The sequence below is a fragment of the Carassius carassius genome, chromosome 36, assembly GCF_963082965.1.
Source record: "Carassius carassius chromosome 36, fCarCar2.1, whole genome shotgun sequence".
NCBI lineage: Eukaryota > Metazoa > Chordata > Actinopteri > Cypriniformes > Cyprinidae > Carassius > Carassius carassius.
In genome coordinates, this window is record NC_081790.1 from 28,015,138 (window position 1) to 28,030,557 (window position 15,420).

The following is a 15,420-nucleotide window of genomic DNA, read 5'->3' on the forward strand; positions in this document are numbered from 1 at the left end:
GCCAAAACCACTGGTAAATGGTTTACTGACCATGGTATTACTGTGCTCAATTGGCCTGCCAACTCTCCTGACCTGAACCCCATAGAGAATCTGTGGGATATTGTGAAGAGAAAGTTGAGAGACTCTTGAGAGAGTTGGGTTGAGAGACCCAACACTCTGGATGAGCTTAAGGCCGCTATCGAAGCATCCTGGGTCTCCCTAACACCTCAGCAGTGCCACAGGCTGATTGCCTACATGCCACGCCGCATTGAAGCAGTCATTTCTGCAAAAGGATTCCCGACCAAGTATTGAGTGCATAACTGAACATAATTATTTGAAGGTTGACTTTTTTTGTATTAAAAACACTTTTCTTTTATTGGTCGGATGAAATATGCTAATTTTTTGAGATAGGAATTTTGGGTTTTCATGAGCTGTATGCCAAAATCATCAGTATTAAAACAATAAAAGACCTGAAATATTTCAGTTGGTGTGCAATGAATCTAAAATATAAGAAAGTTTAATTTTTATCATTACATTATGGAAAATAATGAACTTTATCACAATATGCTAATTTTTTGAGAAGGACCTGTATATAAAAACACATATAAATTAGTGATCAAACTGTACATCATTTGATTGCATTATGAAAAAATTTGCTATTTTTTCATGTCACAGTTTTGATGTCACAGTTTCGGTACAACAGGAGTAAAAAAACAACAACATTTCTTTTAAATTAAACAATGGTTTATTGAACAAATTGCTACAATTACTATTATTATTATTATTATTATTATTATTATTATTATTATTATTATTATTATTATTATTATTTTCTTTGGGATAAAAATCAACCTCAGCTTCTTCTCTAAACTATAGGGAGCTTAAATAAAATTACTTAAATACTATTTATTTTCAACTATAATAATCAACACTCAAATTATAAATGTGTACGCAAACATGTAAATTGCACATAATGCAGTTTTTTAATTAACTTCTAAATGTTTCTATATGTTGTTGAAATCATTTAATTTATTTAAATAATTTAGACATCTACAAACAGATAAAGTCAAATATAATGAAGTATATAGTCTAATATTTCTCAAAATTTCTTTTCTAGGCTTTCTCATTTCTCTTATACAGCAATCTGTCATGCCACATCAAAGAGCGCCTTTAAAAAGAAATTATGCTTTGTTTGGTACACATGTGTACCGAACCGAAAGACCAAGATTAATATATTATATTTAGTCATTTATCAGACGCTTTTATCCAAAGCGACATACAACTGAGGACAACAGAAGCAATCAAATGTAGTATTAAAACAACTACAAACAGATCCAAAACTAAAAGATAAAACTGTATAAATACTACCTATACACATTTTAAAAATAAAGAGACTAAGTAAAGATGACAAATGCATAACAAAATTTCTAAACTTAACATTTAGATTAAAAAAAAACGAACGAAAGGTAAAAGAGTATAATAATGATTCTAACATAAAGACACTAAGACAAGCACCAAAAAAACAACAACTACACACACACACACACACACACACACACGCACACACACACACACACACACACACATATACATACACATTAATAAATTCTATATATATATATTAAGTCATTTCCATTTAGTTTGTTAAAGTATTAAAATAACTCAAATTAAAATAAAACTAAAACGTAATAAATAACCTATACAGACATAATTAATTCAGACATAATTTAACAGAAATTAAAATAGATAACAATTACAAATAATACAAATGAAACGACAGTAGTTTACAGTTAAAATAACACTGACAAACACACATGCTAAAAAAACAACTTATAGTAAGAAATGGATATATATTTAAAAACAAAGCGAAACAAGTTGTAGGGAAGGGGAGAAATAAAAAGTGATACTCATGTGCAGCATTACACCCCAATACTCAATATACACAACAGTATAATATGTACAGTATACACTAAAAGAAATGATGTTCTGACGACTGTATATAGATGTAAACACATGTCTGCTTGTTTGGTGCATGCATGAGGTTATTTTAATCAACCCTTACAATCCTGTGTCACAACAAACTCCAAGCTGAGTCCAGGATTGGTTTCATTTGGAGTCATGAGTAGATGTTGTTTTCAGTTCAGATGTTGGTTCACTTGTCCGTGTTTCTGAATGGATGTTTTGTGGTGCAGTGCACAATGGCTGCTCTGTCCAGTCATGAGCTGTGCTGGAAGAAGCCTCGTCTGTTTGCTCATGTCTGTGCTGTTTGATCTGGTTTATTTGGGCTTTGCCAGTATTTGCATGTGGAAATGATGTAATCAGATTACTTTTTCCAAGGAACCAGCAAAGTAACATAGTATTTTTTTAATATGCAAGACTATATCTGAGTTATTGAATTACTTAGTTTTTCCCATGTATTGACTGACAGCCCTCCTCCTGTCCCCATGTTGAGAGAAATCGGGAGGCGTTGTGTTCGCTGTGAACATGATCTTACTGTAGGTCTAGACTGAATATGAACATGCATTCCTCAAAATGAATAAAAACGCAAACCTGCAATAACTAAATATGATAAATAACACAAATATGTATCTAAAATCCATTTTATTAACCAGTGTCTTTGCTGCTGACCTTCAGTGATCCAAGCAAAAATTACTTTAATGTTTAATGTTTTACTTTTTTTTTTTTTTATTATTATTATTAATGAGGAGTATTTAACTTTTCATCATGCATTTTATAATGGCAGCCCATAAAGGTTTGTTTGAGCTGCGCCCTCTACTGTACAAATGTGAATTTACATTTTCTTCAGCCTGGCGTCTTTTCGTTAAATTTTTGTTGCGAAAGGGCTTTTACACGTGCCAAAAATATAACTTTTTATTTTAACATTATGCATTTCTTTCCATAAAAAGTAAGAAAGTAGTAGAGAGTAACACAGTATTGTAATGCATTACTTTTAAAAGTAACTTTCCCCAACACTGAACCTGATTTATTTAGTTGTATTTCAATATTAACTTGGTTTTGAAAAGATGAGTTTCTGTAGCTAATGCAAAACGCTGTCTGTTTATATACACCGATATATACACCGCCATATCTTCATGCTGTTGCTTAATAATAATCACAATAAAACACAAAGACAAGAAGCTAATCATCGATACTAAGGATTTGTCTTTGGAGCTTGTACTTGATGTACTGTATTTCTCTTATTCAGTGTATCATTGCTGGTCACAGTACTTCGTACCAGTTTTGAATCGAGTGTTAGTATTGCACACTGCAGTTTCACAATGTAAAATGCACCTTTATTTCTCTTCAGCATGTTACTTGGGTTAGAGTCACAGATACAAATAATGGCAATCCGATCAGCCAATCACAGTGTGAACGAACGGTCCTGATGCTGATCTGAGCTGAGAGAGCGTCAGGTGTCACTAATGTGTGTGTTTGTCTCGTGTAGGACCTGAACACCATCTACACTCATCTGTTCCACATGGATGTGCTGTGTCACCTCAGAGAACATCAGCTCAGGTGAGACCGACTCAACAGATGCATCAAATGATGCCTTCAGAAAAGGATTATCGGTCAACATTAGGACATCAGAATATTAGGCCGATGTGATCACACTTTCTTTAGCTTGGAGACCAATTCCCACTGTTAACAAATAGGCTTTGCCCCAATTAACTCCTTATTTCCTGTTTATTAATAGTTAGTAAGCTAGTTGTTAGTTTAGGTACGGGGTCTGATTAAGAGCTCTAACATAAGATCATGCAGAATAAGATAGCATTCATTACTAATTTAATGCATCCTTGATTAACAAAAGTACAGACATCATCATCATCACAGCTTCTCTCTGTGTTTCAGGTCCATGTGCATGACGGCCAGGTACGAGCGCTATGATGCTAACCACGTTCTCTTCTAGTAAGTACATCTCTGCATGTTAGTAGTGTTGCTAGCACATACTGATAGATAGCAGGTTTATCACCTTTACCTAAAACTGAAACCATTTAAACCATTGTCATTGCTTTGTTTATGTTTCGTTTGTCTACGTATATCACGTATATACTTTTTCCGGTTTCTCCTTTTAAGTATAGATGAATATAGACTATATAGACTGTACGTTCCTCTCACACAGTTGCTAAATAGTAAGAAAAGTACTAATACTAATACATTTTTTACAAGGCATGTCACAGTGTGATGCATGTGACAAACATCTTCCCAAATTCGTAATGAGAATAATTTATTAATCTGCTTTTGTCAACAAAATAAAAGCTCCATCATAAATGTTAGTATTGTAATTTTACTGCTGTTTGGTAAAATAAAATAAAGTGAGACAATAATAATATTTACGACCACTTCATTAACCCTTAAAGACCTAGAACATTTTTGGGGCGCAAAAACATCTTTGTTTTTCAGACCTATTCTAGCAGTCAGCATCAATGCCATATATCATTATAAACAGGAGAACTTACAAGATTACGTTTAACTAATTTAAAGTCTAATTTAAATTTAATGTTTTCTCAAAGAATAAATTAAATGACAGACTTTTAAGACAAATGCAAGCAACAGTTGGGTGTTTTTTACTGTGTACTCAAACAGAAACGACTAAAGTTAGGATATTTTTCTTTAGAAAGTTGTGTCTGGGTGTTTTACACTTTTAAAAAATAAAAAATAATTTGTTTAGATATACCATTCCCCAAGCAAGTTATAGCCATTTATTACAATATTGTTATCGACGCTTTTGAGTGAAAAACAGGCCTATTTCGTTAACGATCAATAGAGATGTGTCCAAAAAACATTTTAATGAGTAAAGAAAATGGAAAGAGTGTTGTATGATAACAAAACCAAACAAAACAAGTTTTTTTCTTCTTCTGAGAAATATATTTTCAATCTGAGTATGAACAATAAACACAAACTATGCAGCATATAGTATTGCACAAATTGTCTTCAACAGTACAGTGCAAATGATTCACAGACTACACACAAAATGAGGGAGAAGTAATCAAAGTGCAACAGAAAAAATAGTGCAAAAAACGATTTATTTATATATTTATTTACACATAATTGAAATGATCAATCCGCTGACTATAATCTGCATCAGAATCGATTTTACCGGGACATTGACTAGCGACCCAAGACATAAATCCCAGTGCTTTATGAGATATGTACCACTGTTTCATCCTTGGTTCTGATTTGTTTTATGTCAAAGTTCTCTGTCGTGTTTTTTTGTGCTTTTTCAGGGAGTTTTCTCATGCAAATGTGTTATTTTGTGTTTGTATTCGTGTACTCGTTCGTGGCAGACTTCACTTTCACCTTATGTTCGTTTATATTTCCAAAGAAATATGTTAAGTAGTAGTTCAAAAGACTACTTATTGGTTGAATATTGGACCGTTTGAACCAATCTGGGCTCGGGGGTGGGACTAAGCGTCAACAATCATTTCTGTTTGGCTCAGAGGAACGAAAGCATTGGTTTCTTCTGACGAATCAATGTTTTGTGCCTCTGAATCCAAATGAGAGAAATAGGAAATCTCCGAAACGTGTAGAATCTCTGCTTTACATCACTTTTTAAAGCATTCAGATTGGATTAGCAGTTCAAAAGTTATTAAACATTAAAAAACAAGTTATTTTTAGCCGTGGGTGGCTGTCTCGGTCTTTGAGGGTTAATACATTTATTATAACGTTCACACACAGATATTTTCTAATGTTTTAAAAGAAGCAAGGCTGCATTTATTTCTACAGTTAAAATAAATAAATATATGCCTGATTCAAGAAGCGCGTCTCAAAAATGTATTAATTTTTAAGTCACGTTGTGATTTGTTGGTATAATGTCTGCTAGAATGTAAAAAAATGTTCAGTGTCATATAAATAGTTTTAAATTGTTATTGTTTTGTAATTGATTTTTTCTTTGAAAAGCGAGACAAAACAGTAAAAAGCACATTTTGGCTATATAGTTTTTGAAAAGGCGGAAAAAAAATTGGGGGAATTCGTGAAAACCGGATAATAATTGTAAATTGCATGTAAACGAGAGTGAAGAGATTTGATCCTCACATGTAAACATCATAATTATGGTCATGGTTATTGAAAATAATCCCATTATTCGTATGCATGTAAACGCAGACTGTAGTAGTAAGATACAGCTGAAGTGTGACTGTGTTTGTGTTCCAGTGCTGACAGCATCTCCTCGTGCTGGTTCGTCCTGCTCTCGGGCTCTGTGCTGGTCAAGGAGCACATGTATCTGGCACCGTGCTGGTATGTACCTCTCCTCACTCTTCCACACGTGTGTGAGCTGCATGGTGAAGTCATGATGTCATTGGTGTTATTTGTGTTGGCCAATGATGAGCTCAAACAGCAGGAGTTTCACTTCGTTTCTCGTTACTCGATCCAGCACCAGACTTCCTGATGGTTTAGAAACTCATCTTATTACTAAATAAAACAAGATTTTATTTCAGACACCATTTTTATTTCATGTGTTATTTTGAAGAGTTTTTTTTCTTTTTAAGTGTTTGCAAGAGTTTGACTTTTGATTAATTACTTAATAAAAGTTGTTTTTAGTAGTAGCGTTTTTGGCCGAGTGCTTCCTGAATTTTGGGTCCCGTTTCAGCCCAGAATTTTTTTTGATGCATCACTATTCAAAATGTTTTTTTTTTTTTAGTTTTAAACTTTTATTCTGTACATTGCGTCAAAATTGCTAAATACCCAGCTTAGCAAGTTACAAGCAAATGTTATTATTATTATTATTATATTTATTATTATTATTGTTGTTTCTAAGGCAGAAATGTACTACTGCTCTGTAAAATAAAATAAAAATTGTTTCATGATAAGTAAATGTATTATTTTGCTCTACAACTGAATTTACTTTAATAAAATGACTATTTATGTCTTAATTTCTTCACTTCAGAGAGTTAAACCCTCAAGCTTTTATTTTAGCAGTAAGACCTTTAATAGGTTTATAAATGCTTCTCATTACAAATCTGTCTAAAACGCATGAAAGCATAAAATGCTGTAATCATCTGTCCACAAAAATATTGGAAATTATATGAATGTGAAAAAGTATAACTGGCTCGTTCTGCGTTCTCGGATGCAAATTAAACTCACAGCACATGTCTATATGTGACTCCAGTCTGGAGTCTCTGGGCTATATTTGTAGCAATAGACAACATTACATTGTATGGATTAAAATGATTGTTTTTCTTTAATGCCAAAAATCATTAGGGCATTAAGTAAAGATCATATTTTGTAAACTTCCTACTGTAAATATACCAAAACTTCATGTTTGATTAGTAAAATGCATTGCTAAGAACTTCATCTGGACAACTTTAAAGGTGATTTTCTCAGTATTTAGATTTTGTTTGCTCGCTCAGATTCCAGATTTTCACTGGAGTGTTTGTGTTCGTTGTGGGTGTGTTTTGTCCTGAAACAAGGGAAGTGTGTGTGTGCCCTGTGTGTTTGCTGACCTCTGCAGGGGTCAGGGGCAATGAGGAATGCAGAACTCACGTCGCTGGAGTTTTCCAGCTGTGTGTGTCATGAACACATCCAGACAGGAAGCGGCCCTCACCTCTCACTACTGTGATCAGACCCCATACACACACACACACACACACACGGAGACCACAGCACAGAACCGGGAAGTTTGCTCATTGATGAGCCGTTTCCCTTAAGGATTTCAGAATTCATCCTTCTTAAGTTTCAGAGCATGAAAATCAGGATTTCTCAGAAATAGGAAGCTGTTCTGCCAGACAGAAGAATCTGAGAGGGAATGTTTCGGATGCTTTGAGCCGGTCTGACTGCATTACTGGGTTGAAGCCGATAGTTAGAAACGCTCATCTGAATGACGCCGGGCTCCTGTAGTAGCGCATGATTCATTCTTGAAGGTGTGAGTGAGCTGTACGTCTCTGTCAGCACGTCGTTGTCTCGTCTCGCTGTGAGTAGCAGTGGTTTTTCTGTGACTTCTGAACTCAGATCTGTGTGTTGTGTGAGGAGGCTGTGTGTAGCTTTAACTGCAATCTCTGGCTGCTGGTGCTCTGTGGGTTCAGTGTCAGAGCTCTGGGTTGTCATTTACACACAGCATATGTCATAGTCAGTAGTTCATTAAGAGTGAGAACAGGACCTTAAAATGAAGTGTAAAATAGCAGCACACTCTCTTCAACAAAACACATGACCTGAGGAACCATTCATGTCTGGAGTTCAACCGCACATGCATGCTTGCATCACAATAGACACCGGTACTAGAGAAGGCTGGAGCTGGAGGGATATGGAGGTTCGACGCTGGCACTGAAGCTGCAGTACTTGTGCTCGTCCACAGAGGGGCGCGAATGATCTCTCACTGAGAGTCGGGACGCTTCTGACAGCTTCGTCTGACAGCAGGGTTCAATCTCGCTGGAGTGTGAAGAGAAGTCAAAGCAGACCTGACCTCTGACCCCCTCTGGCTCCACTCACTCAGTAATGACGCTTCTGCGCTGTGATCTGAGAGGACAAACTGAGAGTCCGTTCTTGCCAATGCATTTTCAGTTTAAAAATATATTTCAGTGAGCTTTACTGCGATCAACAGCAGGGCTTGAGTTTCTTTTTTGCAGGATTGCAGGTATTGCGCATAATTCTCACAGTTTCTGCGCTTTTATGTGCAACATCATATTAGATCGAAGTGTTTTACTTTACATGTAATGAATCTGAAATATTTGAAAGTTCCACTCTTTGAAATAAGTAACGGTCTGTTACTGTCTAAGCGGATGGTTCTTGGTCAAAATGAGCTGCAGTGCTGATAGTCTGAAGTCTGATCACTGGCATTGAACAACTGTTATACTGAAGACCATGTGTTTCTCTCTGGAGGGAATGAATGTGATTAAGATGTCAGTTTGAGTGATTTATCCAGAGAGGTTCATGCTCTGATTTCCACTCTCTGTTTCTCTGTCACTGCAGTTTTGGGACGCAGCGTGGAGGACGACGAGGCTCTGAATGCATCACTCTAGAGCCGTCTGAGATGATTGTGGTGAGTGGCATGTTAAACGCATCTCCTCTTGCACCATCCATCTGCTCCGGCCTCAGACCGACTAAAACAGACGTCCAATCACAACATGCTTTCCTAATACACAAAATGCCTGATCCGGTGCTTCATCAGTACATGATTCAAGTAACTTTTTCTTTATTATTTTCAAGGTAATTCAAATTCAAAAGGACTGAATGTATAACACCAGTAGACTATAATTAACTATAAATGTTCTGTAAAACAACAGCATGATGCAAACACGAAATATCAGACACACAGTAGTAGTTCTTCACTGGTTTTTATTAGGGGTGCACCGAAATTTAGGCCGCCAAAAATTTTCGGCCGAAATGGCATTATCGGTTTCGGGCCGAAATAAAAAAAAAACAGCCGAAAACGTAAACCGAAAATGAATGTCACCCGCCCCTCCCATCCGTGCGCAAGCGCTTAGGTTTCACTCACGGTCGAGCTGTTATCACGCGTCTGCCTATCAAAGATTAAGCATGTCAAAGAGCTGTCACAATCAAAAAAAGCTTGTCACAAAAGCTGCACAATCGATCGGACCAACCAACACAAGTTTCGAAAACGAAAACAGGGAATCGATTTTAACGGCCTTCTCTCGGAGCGCGTCCAGCTCGTCACTATACGCTCGCAGCGAACGCGCGTCACACAGCAACTGCAGGTTCTGACACACACACACACACACACACACACACACACACACACACACACACAGAGCCTATTAGTGCATAATATCAATGTAGCCTTCAGTAATGTTTTTCATTGATGTTATGGCAGTCCACATTGCTGACTTGTGCGCGTCTCAAGCGCCCTCTTTACGTTCGCCCTAATGCCTGTTTAGTTGTCGGTGGATTTGCCTATATTTGGCATTGAAAAACGGATCAACGCCAAATATAGGCAATTTACTAACGATTCAATGAACACTTTGCCTATGTCTCAGGATCAATTGAACAGGATTTTTTTTTTTCACAAAAGTGACAGCCCTATATGAGAGGACACCAAAGTTGCAATATGTAACAGTTGTTCTGCAAAAATCTCCAAAATTGTGGATTTTTTTGCACAATTTTTAAAAAACTATTTTATTTGATGGAACATAAAACTTGAAGAATAATTATTATTTATATTTATTGTAAAAAATATTTTATGTTTTGTTATGTAACTGTTAATAAAAGTTTGATTATTATATTGTGATTTTTCAATTCAGATCCATTAAATCCAAGCAATATATATATATATACGTTTTTAAAAGAAGCCATTTTCGGCTTCAGTTTCGGTTTTCGGCCAAGCGCATCCTAAATTTTCGGTTTCGGTTTCGGCGCAGAATTTTCATTTCGGTGCATCACTAGTTTTTATTCGTTTGTGCTGATTTCCATTGTTTCTCTATGTAAACATGGATGCGTCTCTCGCATCTCTTACAGCATCTCATGCATTAAACGACATTCTACAAGTTAACAGAAGTTCACTCCCATCTTCTTGCATGTTTTTCCTATTCCACTGCCCGCTTCGCATCTTTATCAACACAAAAGCATTCTGTGTGAATGGCACACAGTGATATGAGCGTGTCACACACAAGTTTCAGCATCTGCTGTCTCTCTAAATGAGGACGTGAACACACAAGGAACATCTCCAGAACTCTTCTGAGAGTGTCTTCATGAGCATTTGACCATTTGGTTTGAGTAAAACTAGCGTCACATCACATACACAGAACTGTAAAGGTATTCACGGCAACCCGTCAAAATAAAAGTCCGGTTTAGTTTAAAGACAAGTATTTGCCAGAAATGTGTTACTATTGTTCAGCAGAATGTACATGGTCTACTACTACTAAAAAGAAACAAACATTATTTTTAAGGAATAATCAGACATCGTTTCTTCCATGTTTTAATTTTAATAGTAAATCTCCTTTGTTTACCAAAAAATAATGTTTGCTTAATTTTCAGTAATTAAAAGATAAATAAAATGAATGTTTTATGCCTTCATTTGATAACTAGAAAAATTTAAAAACACAACAGGATTTCTGAGAGAGAAAAAAAAGTAAGTAGAACATTTCATAAATTAAGTTAAATAATTAGACATGCTAAAACACAGCATTAGGTAACAATAAAACATATGATGAAGAAAAAATAAAACATTTCACAGGGCCCTAAACGTAATTTTGTTAAACTTTTAATAAATTGATGTGAAAATGTATACATTTCTTTATTTTAATTAATTAGACTTGCCTTTTGATGAATAAAATGTAATTTAACCATAAAAAAAAAAAAGAGTATAGAAAAATGAAAACGGAAAAAACGGAATTTGGGAAAAAGTCTAACTAATTTCATAGGGCCCTACAATATGCACTCAACTGAATGAGCTATACCAAACATTAAACGTTAGAATATGTCTAATATTATACCCCTATTTGTTTTAGGCGACTCATTTGATTGGACGATGTGTTTAATGTAACAGCACTGTAGTGTTTCACAGTCTGTCTGCGTCATGAGAATATTGTGCTATAGTTTTTACAGCCGTCTACCCGTCTATCTCTCACACACTCATCCAGAGCCAAACACTGAGATGCGTCTTTCCTGTCGTCTGTCCCCTGGATGCTTAAAGCTGTATGTCAAATTAATGGCATGATAGATGACCGTTCTGCTCCGACATGACAGCCTGTCTCTGTCTTCACTCCATGCACCTCCTTCACACTCATAAGTGTCTGATCTGACAGATTACACTCCTACATGAAGCACACAAGACTAATGGCACAATAATTGAACATTTATTAACGCCCTCAGTGCACACATATTGACTGGATATGTCCATTTTTATTAATACGTTTCAGTAACGACTCATCCACCATCTAGCATGGATTTTCTTGTGATGCATTCTGGGATTGCATTTTGCCATTTATTAATTGAAGTGCAGTCTAGGTACGCTATGGTTTGAACAGAGCTGATACACACCAATTCACCCAATGAAGAAGCCTTGCTTCGTTTTGCTGTCTGTCGTTAGGTCACATGAATATAGTGCAAAATCAATGGCAGATGCTTTTTTTTCTCCATAAAGATAAAAATTTTACTGTAAAAAATTACAGTAGCAAAATCTCAAGTTTCATTTAAAAAAAAAACTTTTCATGAAATACAATGTGGTGTTTTTTTACCCTTATAATATATTGACAAGCACCATAAACACACAAATGCAATGCCATCACAGTACACACAACACTCTCTAATGACTCAAGATGTACTGATAACAACAAAGATATTTCAATGAAACAAACAGGCTTTAACAGATTTAATTTTTTTTATTACAGGCCTTAAAATGCCTTAAATCAGAGCTAAATTTTTTATTATTATTAATGAATATCTTCCTCTGTATTTTTGTCTTGTTTTCCAAAACCAATATCTAAACATCCTTAAATACACATACATTTACTTAAGATGCAAAATTAGCTTATGAGGTGTTGTTTTCTTAAAGAATTGAACAAAATAAAGTGAGTTAATGCTTTAAAAAACTAATATCTGTTAATATCTGTTTTCCCCTTGAATTAAGTAGATTCATAAACTCATAAAATCATAAACTCATTTAATTTCGATCAGTTTCTCAGAAAACAAGACTTTATCTGTCCTTCTTAAGGAATCGTATATTGATTTAAATGTCTTTAAAGATTTGCAATAAAAAAGACAAAAATACTTAGGAAGAACTGAGGTTTTTTATTTAGTGTATCAGAAGATACAGCTATTTCATATTACTTATGTTTTGTTGTCAAAATGTAGTGAAATCTCAATCTGGATGAAGTTTAATACAACTCATTGCATGCTCCCTAGACATTTACATATAGAGACCATATTGACTTAATGTGTCCCCATCAATTTATTGAGAAGGTCTTAACAAATAAAACCTGCAGAAACCCTAAAGTACATTAAAACCACCAACAGCTTATGATGTGATATGCATCCTCAGCTGCTGCACAGATTATATACAGATTGACTGGAAACGTGTTCTTAAGACACACCACCAGTACGTCAAGTTAAACACTGGCTATATTTACAGTTTCAAACACAGCACACTACACAAAGGGCTCACTAGGGACGTGATGCTTCTCCTCGCAGGGAATATTTGTGTATTTACGGCTTCCTACAGGAAGCTGTGGCTCTGCTGTGTGACTCTAGCCAACTCTGTCTCTCCAACACGACAAACCTTCGTTTCGTTCGTCCCGTGTAGCATGTAAACGGCGTCCAGATGAGTCTCCTGCGCCTCCACAGGCTCTCAGTGATCTGGAAGAACTGGATGTTCAACCAGGAGGCTGACGTCTCTGAATCTGGCTCTTTACAGGTGGAGAACGCCAGCGAGAGCGACGACGCGGCTCTGCAGGGAAACTCTCGCCGCCGCGTCCATAAGGTGAACGCCGGAGGAGAGCGCCAGCTGATCGTAGATGCCACGGTAAGACTCCACCTCAGTCAGACACACGGGATTGATTTCTAGTGTTAGAATAGTTCAACAACCTTTGCTGCAGGAAATAATATGCTGAATTAAACACGGCATCCTCAGCACGTCTGAGAAACTTCTGTGAAGTTCTCCTGGTGTTCTGGGGAGTTTCTTCAGTAGCTGTCAGTTAGACTTCTCAGTAATCTGTTGGACACACTCCTCAGCGCTGGGACTCGCTGTTATCTGCTGCTGGTAGTTTGTTAGCAGACGCTGTGTAGTTTCCTGTGCAGACAGCCAGAGACTGTCATCTTGAATCTGTTGTTGTTCTCTCTGTGCTGATGTCATGTCCTGTAGAAGGTAAGCGCTCAGACTCAGCGTCCCAGTTCGCCTATGCCTTAAAAGTATGTCCTCTTTTGTGAAGAAAAAGTACATACTTTTGAATATGAAGCAGAAAAGTAAGCAAGCTCTGGTACATGCTACTTCATCATAACTGCGTCTTTAACAGTCGCCCTGTGGTTTAGTTACGACGTGCATTCTGTCACTGTTTAAACAGCACTGTCAATCATCTTGTCACAGTTAACATCATCCACATTTCATTTAATACTGGCATGTTGATCTGCCACTCACCCGTCTATCATGACCATGAAAACTCTCTTCATATGTTTGCACAATGATGCATTTAAAAGTTAATGTCCAAACGTAGAAAAGTTCACAGTGTTGCTGCATATGAAATATCATGCACATAAATAAATCAGGTTAGACATTGATTGTTTATCTCTCAAACAACTTTCTCTGCTTGTCTGTCATTCTCGCCTATCCGCCATGTTTGTAGTTTTTAAACACTTTTTAAAATGTGTGTTTGTAGTTCTGATCGAATCCATCTGCACTTCTAATTTTTTATCTCAAGTAGTAGACCATTCTGGAATTTTTAGCATATTCTTTTCTACATATTATAATTTGGGTCATACTAATTATTTTTCTAATACTATTTAGGACATAAAGTACGGGAATTGGGACACAGCATATGTTGATTCTGTGGAAGTACTTCATGCTTGTCTCTCAGCCAGTCAGTGTCATATTCTGGTGCACATAAGCACATGTTTATTGTAAGAAAGCATGTAAGGCGACTGTGTTATATTTGAAATGCTAATTTCTAAGGCCTCTAAATGATGAGCACAATCATTGATTGCTGTTAAACCTCACAGTTTACTACATGCCTTCTGTCTTTTTGAGAGTTGGAGGCCTTTTAAAAAAGTATAAAAATAACTTTATTGTTAGTAATATTTTAAGATGAACACCTACTAGACTGAAGCAGCTTGGCTTTACTTGATTATCCAGACATCATATTTTTTGGAAAAATCCGTGACTGTCAAATATACAGTGTTGGGAAGGTTACTTAAATGTAAATGTAATCGGTTACAGATTACAAGTTACCCTGTTTAAAATGTAATAGTAGTGTAACTTTTTCAATTACTTTAGTAAAGTAATGTAATTGATTACTTTTGAGTACTTTTTGATTACTTTTTTTCTAAATTTGTGAAAATTAAATAATAATAATAAATAAAAGCATATACATCAACTCAAATACAGTTATCTAATAAGCATGTGACATATTCTGTGTACTAAACTCCTGAAACATTGGTGTTTTTTTTTAAACTGCTGTCTCTGTATATGATGATAGTTTTCTCAAAATAAATAAAATCCATGAAGTGACACAGAGCAGTTCTAGAAATTGTGTTTATGTGATCGTGTACTCCTATATTGAGACGGCAGAGGTTGAAAACACTGCGAGCTTCAGTAGGCCTATGTGTAGTAAATGAAACCATGTCTTTGCCATTAATTTACAGGAGGAGCGGACTGGGAAAAAAATTCAAACTCATACAAAAAATACATGCACAAAACTATTTTTTGTTTGGACCTGACATAAAAAGGTATAAATCTTTAATTTGGGGACATGCAAAATAATTAAAAGTTCTCTCCTGAACTGCACCTTCACTTCCATTTTTCTCTTCAGTCTCTTTATTTTGCCCTGTTATCCATCTCTCTCG

At 35.9% G+C, this 15,420-nt stretch overlaps 1 protein-coding gene across 3 annotated transcripts in view; it reads left to right on the forward strand.

Annotated features, from left to right (window-relative positions):
* The window catches only part of LOC132117530 (rap guanine nucleotide exchange factor 6-like), an 84,239-nt gene that overhangs the window by 17,732 nt on the left and 51,087 nt on the right, over positions 1–15,420 (forward strand). For all 3 annotated transcript variants that reach the window (XM_059526875.1, XM_059526873.1, XM_059526874.1), the window contains exons 2-6: positions 3,425–3,495; positions 3,829–3,885; positions 6,130–6,213; positions 8,881–8,950; positions 13,280–13,387. In XM_059526875.1, the coding sequence (XP_059382858.1) occupies positions 3,425–3,495; positions 3,829–3,885; positions 6,130–6,213; positions 8,881–8,950; positions 13,280–13,387 (390 nt within the window). The remainder of the gene's footprint in view (positions 1–3,424; positions 3,496–3,828; positions 3,886–6,129; positions 6,214–8,880; positions 8,951–13,279; positions 13,388–15,420) is intronic.